This window comes from Gigantopelta aegis, chromosome 14 (genome assembly GCF_016097555.1).
Source record: "Gigantopelta aegis isolate Gae_Host chromosome 14, Gae_host_genome, whole genome shotgun sequence".
NCBI classification, from domain to species: domain Eukaryota; kingdom Metazoa; phylum Mollusca; class Gastropoda; order Neomphalida; family Peltospiridae; genus Gigantopelta; species Gigantopelta aegis.
Window position 1 is genome coordinate 41,602,263 of NC_054712.1, and position 16,915 is coordinate 41,619,177.

At 41.4% G+C, this 16,915-nt stretch overlaps 1 protein-coding gene across 1 annotated transcript in view; it reads left to right on the plus strand.

Annotated features, from left to right (window-relative positions):
- Positions 1-942: 942 nt before the first annotated feature.
- LOC121389263 (mucin-5AC-like) overlaps positions 943-16,915 on the plus strand; it is a 29,752-nt gene continuing 13,779 nt past the window's right edge. Inside the window, exons 1-2 of the mRNA XM_041520862.1 lie at positions 943-979; positions 2,243-2,377. Of these exons, the coding sequence (XP_041376796.1) occupies positions 943-979; positions 2,243-2,377 (172 nt within the window). The remainder of the gene's footprint in view (positions 980-2,242; positions 2,378-16,915) is intronic.

Here is a 16,915-nt window from a genome sequence, read left to right on the forward strand (position 1 = left end):
TACGCGCTAGGTAGCACAGCCATCAAGAGGCGTTAGGTAGCACAGACATCAACAGACGCGCTAGGTAGCACAGACATCAAGAGACGCTCTAGGTAGCACAGACATCAAGGGACGCGCTAAATAGCACAGATATCAAGAGACGCGCTAGGTAGCACAGACGTCAAGAGACGCTCTAGGTATGCACAGACATCAAGAGACGTGCTACATAGCACAGACATCAAGAGATGCGCTAGGTAGCACAGTCATCAAGAGACGCGCTAGGTAGCACAGACATCAAGAGACGCGCTAAGTAGCACAGACGTCAAGAGACGTGCTAGATAGCACAGACATCAAGAGACGCGCTAGGTAGCACAGACATCAAGAGACACGCTAGGTAGCACAGATATCAAGAGACGCGCTAGGTAGCACAGACATCAAGAGACGCACTACGTAGCACAGACATCAAGAGACGCGCTAGGTAGCACAGTCATCAAGAGATGCGCTAGGTAGCACAGACATCAAGAGACGCGCTAGGTAGCACAGACATCAAGAGACGCGCTAGGTAGCACAGACATCAAGAGACTTGCTAGATAGCACAGACATCAAGAGACGCGCTAAGGTAGCACAGATATCAAGAGACGCTCTAGGTATGCACAGACATCAAGAGACGTGCTAGGTTGCACAGACATCAAGAGACGCGCTAGGTAGCACAGACATCAAGAGACGCGCTAGGTAGCACAGACACCAAGAGACGCGCTAGGTAGCACAGACATCAAGAGACGCGCTAGTAGCACAGACGTCAAGAGACGCGCTAGACAGCACAGAGATGCAAGGGAGCACATATATCAAGGGCGCGCTAGGTAGCACAGATATCAAGAGACGCTCTAGGTAGCACAGACGTCAAGAGACGTGCTAGGTTGCACAGACATCAAGAGACGTGCTACATAGCACAGACATCAAGAGATGCACAAGGTAGCACAGTCATCAAGAGACGCGCTAGGTAGCACAGACATCGAGAGACGCGCTAAGTAGCACAGACATCAAGATACGCGCTAGGTAGCACAGACATCAAGAGACGCGCTAAGTAGCACAGACGTCAAGAGACGTGCTAGATAGCACAGACATCAAGAGACGCGCTAAATAGCACAGATATCAAGAGACGCTCTAGGTAGCACAGACGTCAAGAGACGTGCTAGGTTGCACAGACATCAAGAGACGTGCTACACAGCACAGACATCAAGAGATGCGCTAGGTAGCACAGTCATCAAGAGACGCTCTAGGTAGCACAGACATCAAGAGACGCGCTAAGTAGCACAGACATCAAGAGACGCGCTAGGTAGCACAGACATCAAGAGACGCGCTAAGTAGCACAGACGTCAAGAGACGTGCTAGATAGCACAGACATCAAGAGACGCGCTAAATAGCACAGATATCAAGAGACGCTCTAGGTAGCACAGACGTCAATAGACGTGCTAGGTTGCACAGGCATCAAGAAATGTGCTACATAGCACAGACATCAAGAGATGCGCTAGGTAGCACAGTCATCAAGAGACGCGCTAGGTAGCACAGACATCAAGAGACGCGCTAAGTAGCACAGACATCAAGAGACGCGCTAGGTAGCACAGACATCAAGAGACGTGCTAAGTAGCACAGACATCAAGAGACGCGCTAGGTAGCACAGACATCAAGAGACGCGCTAAGTAGCACAGACGTCAAGAGACGTGCTAGATAGCACAGACATCAAGAGACGCGCTAAATAGCACAGATATCAAGAGACGCTCTAGGTAGCACAGACGTCAAGAGACGTGCTAGGTTGCACAGACATCAAGAGTCGTGCTACATAGCACAGACATCAAGAGATGCGCTAGGTAGCACAGTCATCAAGAGACGCGCTAGGTAGCACAGACATCAAGAGACGCGCTAAGTAGCACAGACATCAATAGACGCGCTAGATAGCATATACATCAAGAGACGCGCTAAGTAGCACAGACATCAAGAGACGCGCTAGATAGCACAGACATCAAGAGACGCGCTACGTAGCACAGACGTCAAGAGACACGCTATATAGCACTGCTGTTGCTAGCCCGAGTACTCTGCTCTTCGAGAGACAGACGGACGTTTGGACGGTTATTATCACTCTCTGCCATCAGAGATAACTGTGTAGCGAAAACACAGAATGGCTGTCTATCACCGGGTAGGCAAATATTCCCGATCGAATACAACTCCGTGCTTTCGCTATTATATACGCCTATTTCATATTCAGATGAGAAGTATCAAGATATGGTGGTGGTAACTAATGATGATCACGTTGATGATGATAATAGTGATGTTGATGACGATGGTGATGATCTGGTTGATGATAATGGTAATATTGATAATGATGATGTTCTTGATGATGGTAATGATAGAAATAATATAGTGATGACGGTAATTATGTCGACAATGTTTTGTCATTGTTGTTTTAAAACTACCTTCTGTCCATCTATCCTGAACAACTGTTTGATGATTATGTTGTTGCTTATAATCACGAAGGAGAAGATGGTGACCAAGATGATGACATGTAATTATTTAGTGCTTCGCATGACATCAAGAATATTGGTTCTTCAGCAGACGTGGATCTCGTAGGGGGCGGCGGCTACTGGGGTGCATTCATTGGTATCTAGGGGGAAAATATAGTACATTACCTTTTCTTGATATTTCTGTGGAAGATTGCTATACACATGTATAGACAATATACATAGCATACACTAGGGCTGTACCCTCCGGGAGGAGGGGGGGGGGGGGGGGGTGGATGGCGCAGTTGACCTCTGAGAATCTAGTAGTGTCCCCCACCTAGGGTACCGCCCTGATAAATTTGAATACTGTAGAGGCGGGACGTAGCCCAGTGGTACAGCGTTCGTTCGATGCGCGGTCGGTGTGGGATCGATCCACGTCGGTGGGCCTATTGGGCTATTTCTCGTTCCAGCCCGTGCACCATATCAAAGGCCGTGGTATGTACTATCCTGTCTGTGGGATGGTGCATATAAAAGATTCCTTGCTGCTAATCGGAAAGAGTAGCTCATGAAGTGGCGACAGTGGGTTTCCTCTCTCAATATCTGTGTAGTCCATAACCATATGTCTGACGCCATATAACTGTAAATAAAATGTGTTGAGTGCGTCGTTAAATAAAACATATTTTTCTTTCTTTGAATACTGCAGGTTCCCTTTTTAAACCCCCTTCCTGAATACTGGGAGTGCCGTTTTTAAACACCGCATCCCTCATAAATATTTTGAATTCGGCCCTGTTTGGTGTACCTAGCCATTGTTTTATGATCACCTGTGGTTCACCGTTTAACTAAAGAGCTGATTTTAAAATTAATATTTCAAGTATGTAAAACAAACAAATACTGACAGACTGTAGATAGGACAAAAACTTTAACGAAGACGATGTTGATATAACGTATTTCCGTAGTTATCTTTACTATCGGCGTTTAGACATTGCTGCAGAATCCGCTTCTTTTTTTTCTCTTTTTTTTCTTTTTTCCCCGCAAGAAGCTGGTTTTATAATTACCATCACGGGAAAGGTGAACGTGTAGTGTTTGTTGACAAAGTAGATAAGACAGCTCTATGCTCGGAGTAGGGAAACAGATGAGAGTGGAGTTTTCATTCTTAGCAGACGTCACGAGATCTTTCAGCAGACGACTGCAAAAATAAATATCCATTTACCATGATGCCACGTGACCTCCGTGACCTCTTCATGTCGTCTGCGTTTTGCTCAATTTTCTTTACGGTTTTTCCAAACAAACTGGTTGAAAATGAAAACAGATCGAGACGAAAGTGAAAAGGTTTGTTTATTTTTAATAAAAGCGGGTTGCTGGCTTTTTCTGGTTTACAGAGGCGGTTCACCTTTTTGATAAATAAACAACAGCTCTGCATGGCCGTACTCTCCGGGGGGGGGGGGGGGTGTGTGTGTGTGTGTGTGTGTGTGTGCAGTTGCTGCCCTGAGAATCTCACTTTTGTTTTACTCCAGAAAGCAGCATACACATCTCAGGGTTTAATTTGTGTATAGTGTTTCATTTGTTTATAAAAAGTAGCCCCCCCCCCCCCCCCCCCCCCCCTCCCCTCCAGGAATTCGATCAGGGTACGGCCCTGCTCTGGAATCTTCTTGTTCACTGTCAACAAAATAATAAAATAACAGAATTTCCAACTCACCTAAATAATTTGTTTACAATTTTCATCAAACGAGTCATTTTCAGGGAGTGCCCTTTCGCCCTTGGTCCCCTCTCTAAAATATTTACTGGGCCCGCCCTTGAGTGTCATACAGGTAGCTTGTTGTAGCACAGTGGTTTGTGGTGCGTTGTTGTGTCGTAGGGATATATTAAAATGACATTCCTGACTTTGCTTCATTGTAAGATGTTTCTGACTAATAAAATAATTCTACGATTAAACTTAAATATTAAATACATTTTCTTGTTTAGAATATCGGTGTCTGTATATTCAATGTGTTTCTGGTTGTTGTTTTTTTTTTTTTTTTTTTTAAAGATTGGTTGTCTTAATATTTGTAAGAAGCCCAAACTGGATTTTGTCTTCAAATAATTTCGTACGTACGAAAAAACCTTTTTAGGAAATAAAATGAAATTTAAACTAGTACAAATATTAGAACGATCACAAACACGTTTAAAATACAGCCACTAATATTTTATGCAGAAAAATATATTTGATATGTAATTGCAATCGTTAAAAAGTCTCTGTTAGTCGGTAACATCTTAAAAATTGCAGCAAACTCAGGAATGTCCCTTTAATGCAGCTTTTCTGTCTGTGAGAAAGTGCATATAAAAGAACCCTTGCTGCATTGGGAAAAATGTAGCGGGCTTCCTCTGGTGACTACATGTCAGAGTTACCAAATGTTTGACATCCAATAGCCGATGATTAATTAATCAATGAGTGTGATCTAGTGGTGACTGTAGTGTAAAACAACACCAGCTTTAACTGTGACATACTTCCTCAAAAAGACTTTTCTTTGACACAAACAAATCGAACACTTTTCATTACATTTATGCCGGAAGGAAGGAATGTTTTATTTAACGAGCACTCAACACATTTTAATTACGGTTATATGGCGTCAGACATATGGTTAAGGACCACTCAGATAATGAGAAAGGAAACCCGCTGCCGCCACGCAATGAGCTATTCTTTCTGATTAACAGCACCATACCACAAACAGGGTAGCACATACCACAGCCTTTGATATGCCAGTCGTGGTGCACTGGCTGGAGAAATAGCCCAATGGGCTCACCGACGGGGATCGATCCCAAACTGATCGCGCATCAAGCGAGCGCTTTACCACTAGGCTACGCCCCGCCCCTACATTTATGCCGGAGGCGGCGAGAGGGAGCCGTCTCCTTCTCCTTCCCTCTAGGTTCTAGGTAGGAAATAACAGAGGTAATACTACAAATCGCCATGTAAACAATATGTATTCGTCAAAGAGAAATATGTTTGTTTATTTAATACCATGTTTATCTGCGGTGAGACCTTGAACGCACATGACGCTTGAGTCATCAGCTGGAGACATCTGTTGACAACAGAACTTTATTTCTCTCTGATCAGCAAACGGTGATACATTGAGGTGGTTTACTGACATATATATATATATATATATATATATATATATATATATATACATATACATATATACATATATACATATATATATATATATATATATATATATATATATATATATATATATATATATATATATATATATTGACCTAGTAACTTTGTACTGGACGACTCCCCGCCGTCAGGGCACGAACATAGCTGCTGTTACACACCAGTGCACGAAACACAGCTACTAGTCGGCAACAGACTGTTGCTCATGTCCCCTGCACGTGTTGTAACCTCACCGTGGTGCAGAGGTGTAACATTTTCTTTGAGAATGGCCAATACAGCACAAAATTGAAGTTTTGAGTAAAATTCAGTATCCGTAAAATTCTGTGATATTTGTGTTTTTGCACAGTTCTTTATACTGTTCTTTACACTGTTTCTGTTTAAACCTTGAATTTTTATATTGATGTTGATCATCACTTTATTTATTTACATTACCATAGTTTGACACCCAATAGCCGATGTATTTTTCGTGCTGGGGTGTCGTTAAACATGTACTTTATATTCTTTATAAACCCCCCACTTTCAAATACACTGATCTGGCCCTGAATAGCTGCTGCTGCTGATTGCCTCTCTTTCGTTAACTCGACCAACAGGGCCGTACCCTCCGGGAGGGGAGGGGGGGGGGGGGGAGGCAGAAAATGGGATACACATCTCAGGGTTTAATTTGTATAGTGTTTCATTTGTTTATAAAAAGGTAGTGAACCCCACCCCACTAGGATTTTGATCAGGGTACAGCCTTGGACCAACCGTCGAGTTCATCACGTTACACACGTTACACGTTAAACAGTGCACCACAACTGGTCAAAGGCCGTGGTATGTGCTTTCCTGTCAGTGGGAAAGTGCATATAAAAGATCCCTTGCTGCATTGGGGGGGGGGGGGGGATGTAGCGAGTTTCCACTGATGACTACGTGTCAGAATTACCAAATGTTTGACATCCAGTAGCCGATGATTAATTAGGCCTAATCAATGTGCTCTAGTGGTGTCGTTAAACGAAACAAACTTTAACTTTTAAAGTTGTAAAACGTGACCCAGTGTTTAAGTATTGTAAATGTGTATACTGTACATTAAGCTTTGTAAATTCGGCGCATTATGCTTAGCTATTGGCGTCCGTAACAATAATGGTTGCCAAACCTCTCCTATGTCTTATCCACTGCGCCGTATTACTACGCCTTATTACTACGCCCCGCATGCCAGTGTATTGTGTGTTTCTCTGCAGGTGAAGGTGTGTCATTAATCTTCGTGTTAAAAACTCATCAAAAACTTGGTTAACTGATGCTATCTTCCAAGTCGTAACTTGATTTAGTCGGAGAAATAATAAATGTTTTCTTGGCGCAGTCTTTGCGCGTGCATGGGCGGCGGCCTTGAAGCTACTGACGTCTGTACTGCACTCGTTGCTACGCCTCGGGTCGACTGGTGCTCAGTTGGACGTTCGCTCCGTTTCGGGAATTCGATCACGATCCACTCGCTGCCCTTATCATTCCTAACGGTAGCTGTCTCCGTGAAGAAAGGTTCGGTGAGCAAACATGTAAACTACACCAGTGTATAGAAAGAAAGAAATGACGCACTCAACACATTTTTTTTACGGTTATATGGCGTCAGACATATGATGAAGGAACACACAGATATTGAGAGAGGAAACCCGCTGTCGCCTCTTCATGAGCTACTCCTTTCGATTAGCAGCAAGGGATGTTTTATATGTGCCATCTCACAGACAGGGTAGTACATACCACGGGCTTTGATATACCAGTCGTGGTGCATCGGCTGGAACGAGAAATAGCCCAATGGGCCCACCGATGCGCATGAAGCGAGCGCTGTACCGCTGGGCTACTTCCCGCCCCCTAGTGTATAAGAGTCGGGTCTGTACAGAGCACGCGCGATTCTCCACACTCTACCGGTCTCGGTGGTGTTGTGCTTAAGCCATCGCATTAAACCTGAAGGGTACTGGGTTCGTATCTCGGTATGGACTCCAACCAAAGTACGTTTTTCTGGCTAAATGGCTAGATGGGGATGTACACCGACGTTTTCCTCACCGTTCACCAGGCGGAGGGTTTTCACCACCACCCCCTTCCAATAAACTGTCGGGGGGGGGGGGGGGGGAGCACGACTTCGTCTCCCTTAGTCTAGACTCCTGTGAGTTAGCTCAGTCGATTGAGTGCTCGCCTGGGGTGCTTGCGTCGCAGGATCGAACCACCTCGGTGGATCCATTCAACTGACTGGGGGTTTTTCTCGTTATAACCAGTGCATAAGGTAGCTGTGCATTTACGGTGATCTTAGCGATAAGAAGACATTAAGTAAATAAGGTAGCTGTGCATTTACGGTGATCTTAGCGCTAAGATGACATTAAGTAAATAAGATAGCTGTGTACTTACGGTGATCTTAGCGATAAGACCACCTTAAGTAAATAAGGTACCGTAGCTGTGCATTTACGGTGATGTTAGCGCTAAGATCACCTTAAGTAAATAAGGTAGCTGTGTATTTACGGTGATCTTAGCGCTAAGATCACCTTAAGTAAATAAGGTAGCTGTGCATTTACGATGATCTTAGCGCTAAGATCACCTAAGTAAATAAGGTAGCTGTGTATTTACGATGATCTTAGCGCTAAGATCACCTTATGTAAATAAGGTAGCTGTGCATTTACGATGATCTTAGCGCTAAAATCGCTTCGTAAAACGGGGCCTGGACATACACACCAGATAGCTGAGGTGTGTAACCTTAATTAGATATAAGCAGGAAATTAAAATTTAAATTAAATATGACGAGTCTAAATTTGACGACATATAGGCCTATCTCTCATCTGACAATTTTGACTTCTCTAATGATATTTAATTTAAAGCTGCAATTGTGTCTCGCCATAAAACTTATAACATCAATTATTATGAAATATCTCAAAATATCAGTGAAATAAAAGTGTTATCAGTCACTCAGTGACGATAACACATTTTAGAGTACCTGAAGGTTTTCACCACCACACACTTGCCACAAGTTATATAATAAATAGAAAATGTCATGTTTTTTTGTCAAATTTGATTTATATCTCATCTCGTGAAGTTTGCAATCATATCACACTAGTCGCGCAAGTCGGGGAATGAAATATCCTCTATTTACTAATGTACAATACAAACACAATTACAGTTTTAATAAACTCATACTCTCGTCTCACCATATTATAACATCATTTATTAATGTAAAATACAAATACAGCTACACTTTTAATAAACTCACAGCCTAGCCTCGCCATATTATAACATTATTCGTTACTCTAAAATACAAACACAACTACAATTTGGAGCATTCACACCAGCTGCATTTCGGCTTCAATAAAGTTAACACTTTTTAAACGACACCAATAGATCACATTAATAAATTAACCATCGGCTAACATGTCGAACATTTGGTAATTCTGACATATAGTCTAATATAAAATCCATTATATTTCTTCCATTAGCAGCAAGGGATCGAACAGCACATACCACGCCTTCAGTGATATGCCTGTTGTGGAGAACTGGTTACTTACTTACCTACTTAATCCCCTTCGTGCTAAGAAGCACATAAGGGTGTAACCAGAGATCGCCACTGCTGCCTGTCTTTTGCCAGCTTCTCCAGCAGCCCCCAGATCAGACTGCCCTCTGGAATTTCCGTCTCTACTGTCCTTCATGTTTCTTTCGGTCTTCCTCGTTTCCTTTTTCCAGGTGGTGTCCATCGGAGTGCCTTGGTAGGGCTTTTGGGGCATTCTGATAACATGGCCAATCCAGCGCCATCTTCGGCGCTTGATCTCCGATACCAATGACTATGTGGAGGTTTGTTCATGGAATTCTTCATTGGTTATGATGCTGGGCCAGAAGGTATTCAGAATCCTGCGAAGGCACCGATTTTGAAAGACATCTGACCGATGGTCTTGGTCATTTTCCAGGATTCTGCTCCATACAGTAGAGTGCTTAAGACCGTGCTTTTAAAAAGGCGTATCTTTGTCTTCAAACTAATCTTGCTTGCTTTCCAGATGTTTCGAAGCACTGGTTGGTTCGGCAAAACAATCCAATTAGAGAATGAAGAGATTCGATCCTACATTCCAAGCACCAGACGCGAGCTCTCTGCCGAATGAGCCAGATATGCTCTATAAAAAGCATTTTTAAATTAAACTTATTAAAAGCAGAACATTTATGTTTTGAAGATATTCAATCAATCAGTCAATCAACCATTTGACTCGTGTTTACACCCACTGAAAGTTTAAGCACAGCTGTCTTGGAGGCACTTTCTCCGAGATTCCCCGGTGGATGTGTCTAAAACAGAGGGTTGAAGATATAGAGATTATTATACGAGCTTGTGTGTCGTACTGATTTTACGAAACGAGTGTCAGGATTTTTGTATTGCCCGAGCGAGAGCGAGGAAGTACATGAATCCTGATACGAGTTTCGTAAAATCAGTACGACTCACACGCGAGTGTAATAATGTTTTTATTATCCATATTATTATTGTTGTTTTCTTTATGAATAACAAGACCCAACTCAAAATGTTCAAATGCACAGTCTGAGCTAGGACTGGAGAAGCAACGTCATAACATGACGTCACTTCCCAAAATTACGTCATTACACTTGTTATTACACGTATGCTTTCGGATATGTTGAACCATATGGATAATAAATTTGTAAATCAGACAAGAGCTACAGCTGCTCCTCGTACTAAATTTAGGAGGACACCACCGCACACGAATGCATTTAATCTCTCTGACCGACTTGAATCGGAACGTGTTCGATTGAAATACGAGAATCTCCTTGGAATGTAGCTTCGGTAACACTCGAGAATTGTGTGGTTTTTTTCCCCTAAACCGCAAGCTGGGTCTGTTTTCCAGATTAAAGTGCTCGCGTTAGGTTCCACTTTCTTTTCAAGCACATTAACTCTGATTAGCACGAGCTGAGGCAGAACTAAATGACTAAAAGTTAACCCTTTATCTGTGTTCTTCGTTTTACAGCGCATTTCAGTCGAGTTTCCCATCTGTTGGTTGTGTTCAACATGGCACCGACATGTTAACGGTTTCACCAACCTCCACTCTGCTTTAGAGTGCAATCACGTTTAATCCGTCCACCTTTCTGTCTGCCCATCCATATCCTGGGATTTTTATTTTGTATTATTTTTTTTTTTTTTTTTTTTTTTTTTTTAACGACACCACTAGCATACCTCGATTTATTTATCATCGGCTATTGGATGTCAAAAATGTGTAATTTTGACGTCTAGTCTTAGAGAGGAAACCCGCTATATTTTTTCATTAGTAGCAAGTGATGTTTTGTATAGACACGATATCACATAATGTTCACGGTCTTTGATACACCAGTCGTGGTGCACTGGCTGGAACGAGAAATAGCCCAAGGGGCCCACCGACGGGGATCCATATACTGGAAAAGCTTTAAAGACACAATTACAGGGCGGTACCGTCTAAAATAAGTGGGTGGCTGTACATAAAGAATCAGGACACACCCACAGAGGGTCGTATCCAGGTAGACATATTTCTCTTTTAATGAATACTAAATAAAAATTACATTAATATTTACAGACCAAATCTTACTATTGCATCACTTTAACTACATCATGATGGACTAGAATCCATGTCAACCCTCTCAGCAATGTTAGTTTTTGAATTATGGACCATTGCCATAATTCAATTATTTTTACAAAATATCATTAATAAGTGGAGTATGGTGGTTACGTAGATGGTTGAATAAAGTACGTTTAGGGACACATCAAATGTATATATTTTTAAGTAATACTTTGTTAGGCTATGAAACAGGTCAGTGGTCTGTGACAGTATGCCTTTAATCGAAGAAATATTGTAATAGTCGGAAACATCTTACAATGCAGCAAACTCGGGAATGTCCCTTCAGTGTTGTTAATGATTTAGCAACAGAAAGAACTGTCTCTAGCGGTACAACTTGTATAGGCCTAGCCTACTTTCTCCGGTGAATGAACTTGGTAAAATAAAATGTCTAGAAATTCGTGTCTTTTAGCTTCATTACTACATACGGGGCCTGTTTGTTTTGCAAGTTTGTAGACGCAGTCGGTTTATTTTCCTTCACATATCAGCAATTGGAATTATTCCGACTTACAACACTTGTAAACATGTAATTGGGTTTCTGTAAATATTGCCGGTAACACGATAGCTACGGTAATATAATTTTCTTTCATCTTTTTCCCCTCACTAGGTATTGGGTTTATTTTTTCACGGTTTTGTGTTTTAAGAAAAAAAAGGAGCACATTCCATGTCTTTATTTGTGTATTTGTTCGGTGATACACGCAAATCACAGAGATGAAAGTACGGAGTTTTGGATTCTGTTATAATTTAATATTATTGTCTCACTATTTTCTGTTACTTTCTTCTCGTTTCGACCTTTTGTTTTAAATAAACAAAAAAAGAGAAAGATCTTAAACATGTAAAAAAAAAAGGACAAACAAACAAAAAATAACACCACCACCAACAACAACAACATCATACCACCACAAATGTAACGTATAAAGTTAATGAATGACAAAGATGGAACATAAAAGCAAAATATTAAAGAGTGGATGACGCCACCCCAGCTCTATTTAGAAGCTTCGGTTATTCACTTGTCCTGCTTGGACCTCTTTGTTTTATCTTAAAGAATATTGATGGTTATTCTGTTTCAGAAGATTATCTAAAGTAAGAAATAAAGTTAATGGAACACAAGCGAAAAGAGTGGGTGGGATTTGGTTGATCTTTTTAGCGACTCTGCTAACGCGTTGCCAGTCAAACTAAATGTTTACGACAGTAATACCACCGATCTACGTCGGCAAATGGGAAAACTTAGTATCCCTTATGTCAAGGATAGCTTAAAGAAAGATGGGGAGGGAGGGGAGAGAGAGAGAGAGAGAGAGAGAGAGAGAGAGAGAGAGAGAGAGAGAGAGAGAGAGAGAGAGAGAGAGAGACAGAGAGATTTACAAAATAATAATAGATATAGAATAGAGAATGCAGAGTGGCCGTTAGGTATTATCTATATTAAATGAATTGTTTTAAAACGTATCTAACGAGCGAAAGTGAGTTGGGTACGTTTTTAAACAACGAGTTCCATGATATCGCTTTCTCGTTGAGGTCAAGATAGGCAACAGGATGTTATATGCGGTTCAGCCTTTAGCCTCTCTTTACCGAATATCGATTACTAAAAAATACACATCCCCCTCCAAACGAGGACGAAACTTTACGTTGTTGGTCCTACTCTATATAAAAAAAATATATATGTGGCTTGTGTCCTCCCTCTCCAGCCCCCACCATCACCACTACCATTAGAATATGTGCCCCCCCCCCCCCCCCCCCGACTAGAGATTGCGCCCCCGCCCACTCCAGATAGGCATGAAGAGATATTTCTACCTCTCAAATAAAGTATCTTTCGAAGACAAGTGGTCGTTATGCAGGGTACAGTTTTAGATTCGAGCGTTTGGTGAAACGCTTGACGAGCGTCCTCTGATTGTGTCAGATAAACCACGTGATCTAGGAAACGCGCCAAGTAGAATCGCGCATCTAAGCGCCAATTCTATTAAAGTGTCAGACCTCACTAATAACACATAGTGAGTCGTGCTTATTTATACAGACGCCTCATTATGTCAAAATGCTGCTTAAAGGACAACGGTCCAGTTTTTATCCTGCAATTGTGTTTAGCCTTATGACTTCAAAACATCGGATCCGACGCCATATAACCGTAAATAAAATGTGTTGAGTGCGTCGTTAAATAAAACATTTCCTTCCATTTCAAAATATCGGGGGAGGTTTGTGATTTGCAGTCGAAATATTAATTTTCACACATTTTTACAATTTCTTATCTTTGCCGTTGCTCTTTGTGGCAGTAAGGGCTGTCGTGCGATGCAGTTGTTGTCAGGGGAAAGTCAGGGATGTCAGACTTGTTCTCCAACTCCCAACCGTCCTACAATCAAATCGGCGTCTTGATGCGATGCCGGGAACCACCATTTGTCTGGCCGACTTTACAAACCTACGACGTTTTTAATTCAGGAAAATTAATAAAAGAAATACAAGTGAGCCGATAACACCAACATGTCGGAACTTGGTGTGAAGCAGATTTACGGACAAATATCGTAAAGATAAGTGCACTCTCATAAGAAACGCGATCTAAACCCAACGACTATCATCGATTTATCGGCACAAACACCCGACATTTGTACGACGAACTCACAAAGATACAAATGTATTTGTCTAAAAGTTGCTGGCTAAACCAGACTTGGTACCTTTAATTGAAGAACGTGAGTATATTCGTTGATGGTTATATCTGGTGGTAATTAAAAATGCATCTCGAGCTTTAATTTGTTTAACTGTAGTTGTTATTCTGACGTCAAATTACAGCAGTTCTTATTCGGACATTAAATCGCTGCAGTTCTTATACTGATGTTAAATTGCAGGAGTTCGTATACTGACGTTAAACTATAACAATTCTAATATTGACGTTAAATTATAATAAATCTTATACTGACTTTAAATTATGACAATTCTGATAATGACTTTAAATTACAGTAGTTCTGATAGTGACGTTAAAATACCGCAGTTCTTATACTGACGTTAAATTGCAGCAGTTCTTATAGTGACGTTAAATTACAGCAGGTCAAAATAATATTGCAAAATTGTATTCTGGTTTTTTGTTTTTGTTTTGCCTTGTGTTTTCAGCGCCGGTTTCCATTAGAGGGACATTCCTGAGTTTGCTGCATTGTAAGATGTTTCCGACTAATAAAATATTTCTACGATAACCTTACATATTAAATATATTTTCTTGTTTAGAATATCAGTATCTGTATATTCAATGTGTTTCTGTTCGTCTTAATATTTGTAAGAAGCCCAAACTGGATTTTGTCTAAATTTATTTTAGGAAATAAAATCGAATTTAACCTAGTACAAATATCAGAACAATCAGAAACACGTTTAACATACAGACACTAATATTGTATGCAGAAAAAATATATTCGATATGTAATTACAATCGTTAAAAAGTCTCTGTTAGTCGATAACATCTTAAAAATTACAGCAAACTCAGGAATGTCCCTTTAAAGTGAAATGAAGACCTGGACGTTATGGCGTTCTAAAAAATCAGATAACGGAGAGGAATACAAGGATAAGAGACAAGTGATTTTTAGGAAGGTCACAAACAGAGTGGGGGGGGGGGGGGGGGGGTGATGGGAAAGTGTAGAAGAAATACTGATAATGCTGACTTGTTGGAACATTGGATAGCCAGAGCTGAAAAAAAAGGGTGGGGGAAAAGAAGACATTTACGCTAGAAAGACACGGTTTTTTTTTATTCCACTCTCTAGGTATGGCTTTGCAGTATTAAACGGGTTCGTAATTGAGAAATTATCACGCACTATTTCTGAGCGTTGATCTATTACTAAACACTGTCTGCTACATGTAGATGTTTATTAACTAAAAATTATAAATCAGCTTGTATTACCAAACACAGTTTATACACATTTAGGCTATAAATTTATTAATACAATAACAGTGCCGTCAAATAACAAATCTGCAAGCGTCTTATAGCCATACTACTTTGGACATAACATCACTGCGCATAAGCGTACGAGACAGGGGTCAGGGGCCAACTGCATCACTAGTGCTGGAGCAAATCCACAAATTCGGGCAAAAACGATAGAGATGTTCGGGTAAAATGTACAAACCTGAGACCTTTTAACCATGTATTTCCATCATTCTAGTGAGCGAGATTTCATGTTTGTATATATAATGAAAGGGACAATTCCGTCGAACATTGCACATGCTTTAAACCAAGTTTTAGACACCTCGCGCAGCTTCCCCTTTCAAAAGCGCCAGGACTGGCCCACGCACGTGCACTCTCTTCAGCGGTATTAAAATAGACTGGTGAAGTAATCTTCTTTGCGATTTATTTCGACGGATAGTATTTGACAAGCTGTTTCCCGTTTCCATCACGAAATGATTTAATCGGTTTGCTTCGTTCGTCTGTAATAACCTGTAAAGAGGATGATGTTTTACCACTGACAGGAAAGAAAGAAATGTTTTACTTAACGACGCATTCAACACATTTTATTTACTGTTATATAGCATCAGACATATGTTTAAGGACCACACAGATATTGAGAGAGGAAACCCGCTGTCGCCACTTCATGGGCTACTCTTTCTCGATCAGCAGCAAGGGATCTTTTATATGCACCATCCCACAGACAAGGTAGTACATGCCACGGCCTTTGATACACTACTCGTGATGCACTGGCTGAAACGAGAAATAGCCCAATGGGCCCACCGACGGGTTTCGATCCCACACCGACCGCGCATCGAGCGAGCGCTGTACCACTGGCTACGTCCTGCTCCATAAATGTTATGAAGTTGGACTTCTCCATCATTATGACGTCATAAACACTTGCTACGTCCCGCCCCCCACTGACAGGATGCTCACCATTAGTTACTTTTACACGAGATATATAGAGAAACTGTGACGTTCTCTAAAAGCACAGTAAATGAGTGATGCGGCAGATACGTCAACATCCACTGTAGGGGTTCGAAACACGGGACGTCTGTGTGATACTGTCTAGCGCTCTATCAACTGATTGGGCTATTTCTTGTTCCAGCCAGTGTTCTACAACTGGTGGAACAACGGCCGTGGTATGTACTACCCTGCCTGTGGGATGGTGCATATAAAAACTCCCTTGCTGCTAATCGAAAAGAGTAGTCCATGAAGTGGCGACAGCGGGTTTCCTCTCTCAATATCTGTGTGGTCCTTAACCATATGTCTGACGCCATATAACCGTAAATAAAATGTGCTGAGTGCGTCATTAAATAAAACATTTCCTTCCTTCCTTCTACCAACTGAGCTAATAGGGGAATTCCCACTAGCTACTGCCAGTAGGAGCACTGTATACCAACACTACTACATACTACTACTACGTCTCCTCAGTGAAGCTACGTCCAGGTGCCTGCCTGGGTTATATATAATTCTTTTTTGCGTTTGCTCTAAATGTAACAGATAAACATCAATCTTCATTTTCAGGATCCGAACCATTCAAATAAAAAAGACTGAAATACAAAAGGTCAACTTATGCTACGCTCAGACTGTCAACTGTCACGACGGAGTTGGCCAACTCGATGGTTTCGTTGTAATTTGTAAGTCCCGACTTACGACTGGTGCGCTCAGATTAGTTTCAATCGAGTTGTAAGAGCGCTCATTTTACCCGAATTAAACAAAATGACTAGCGTTACTGCCAAAATGCTATATAGGGTTGCAAACGAAACACTACGTATTTATTTTTATATGGATAACA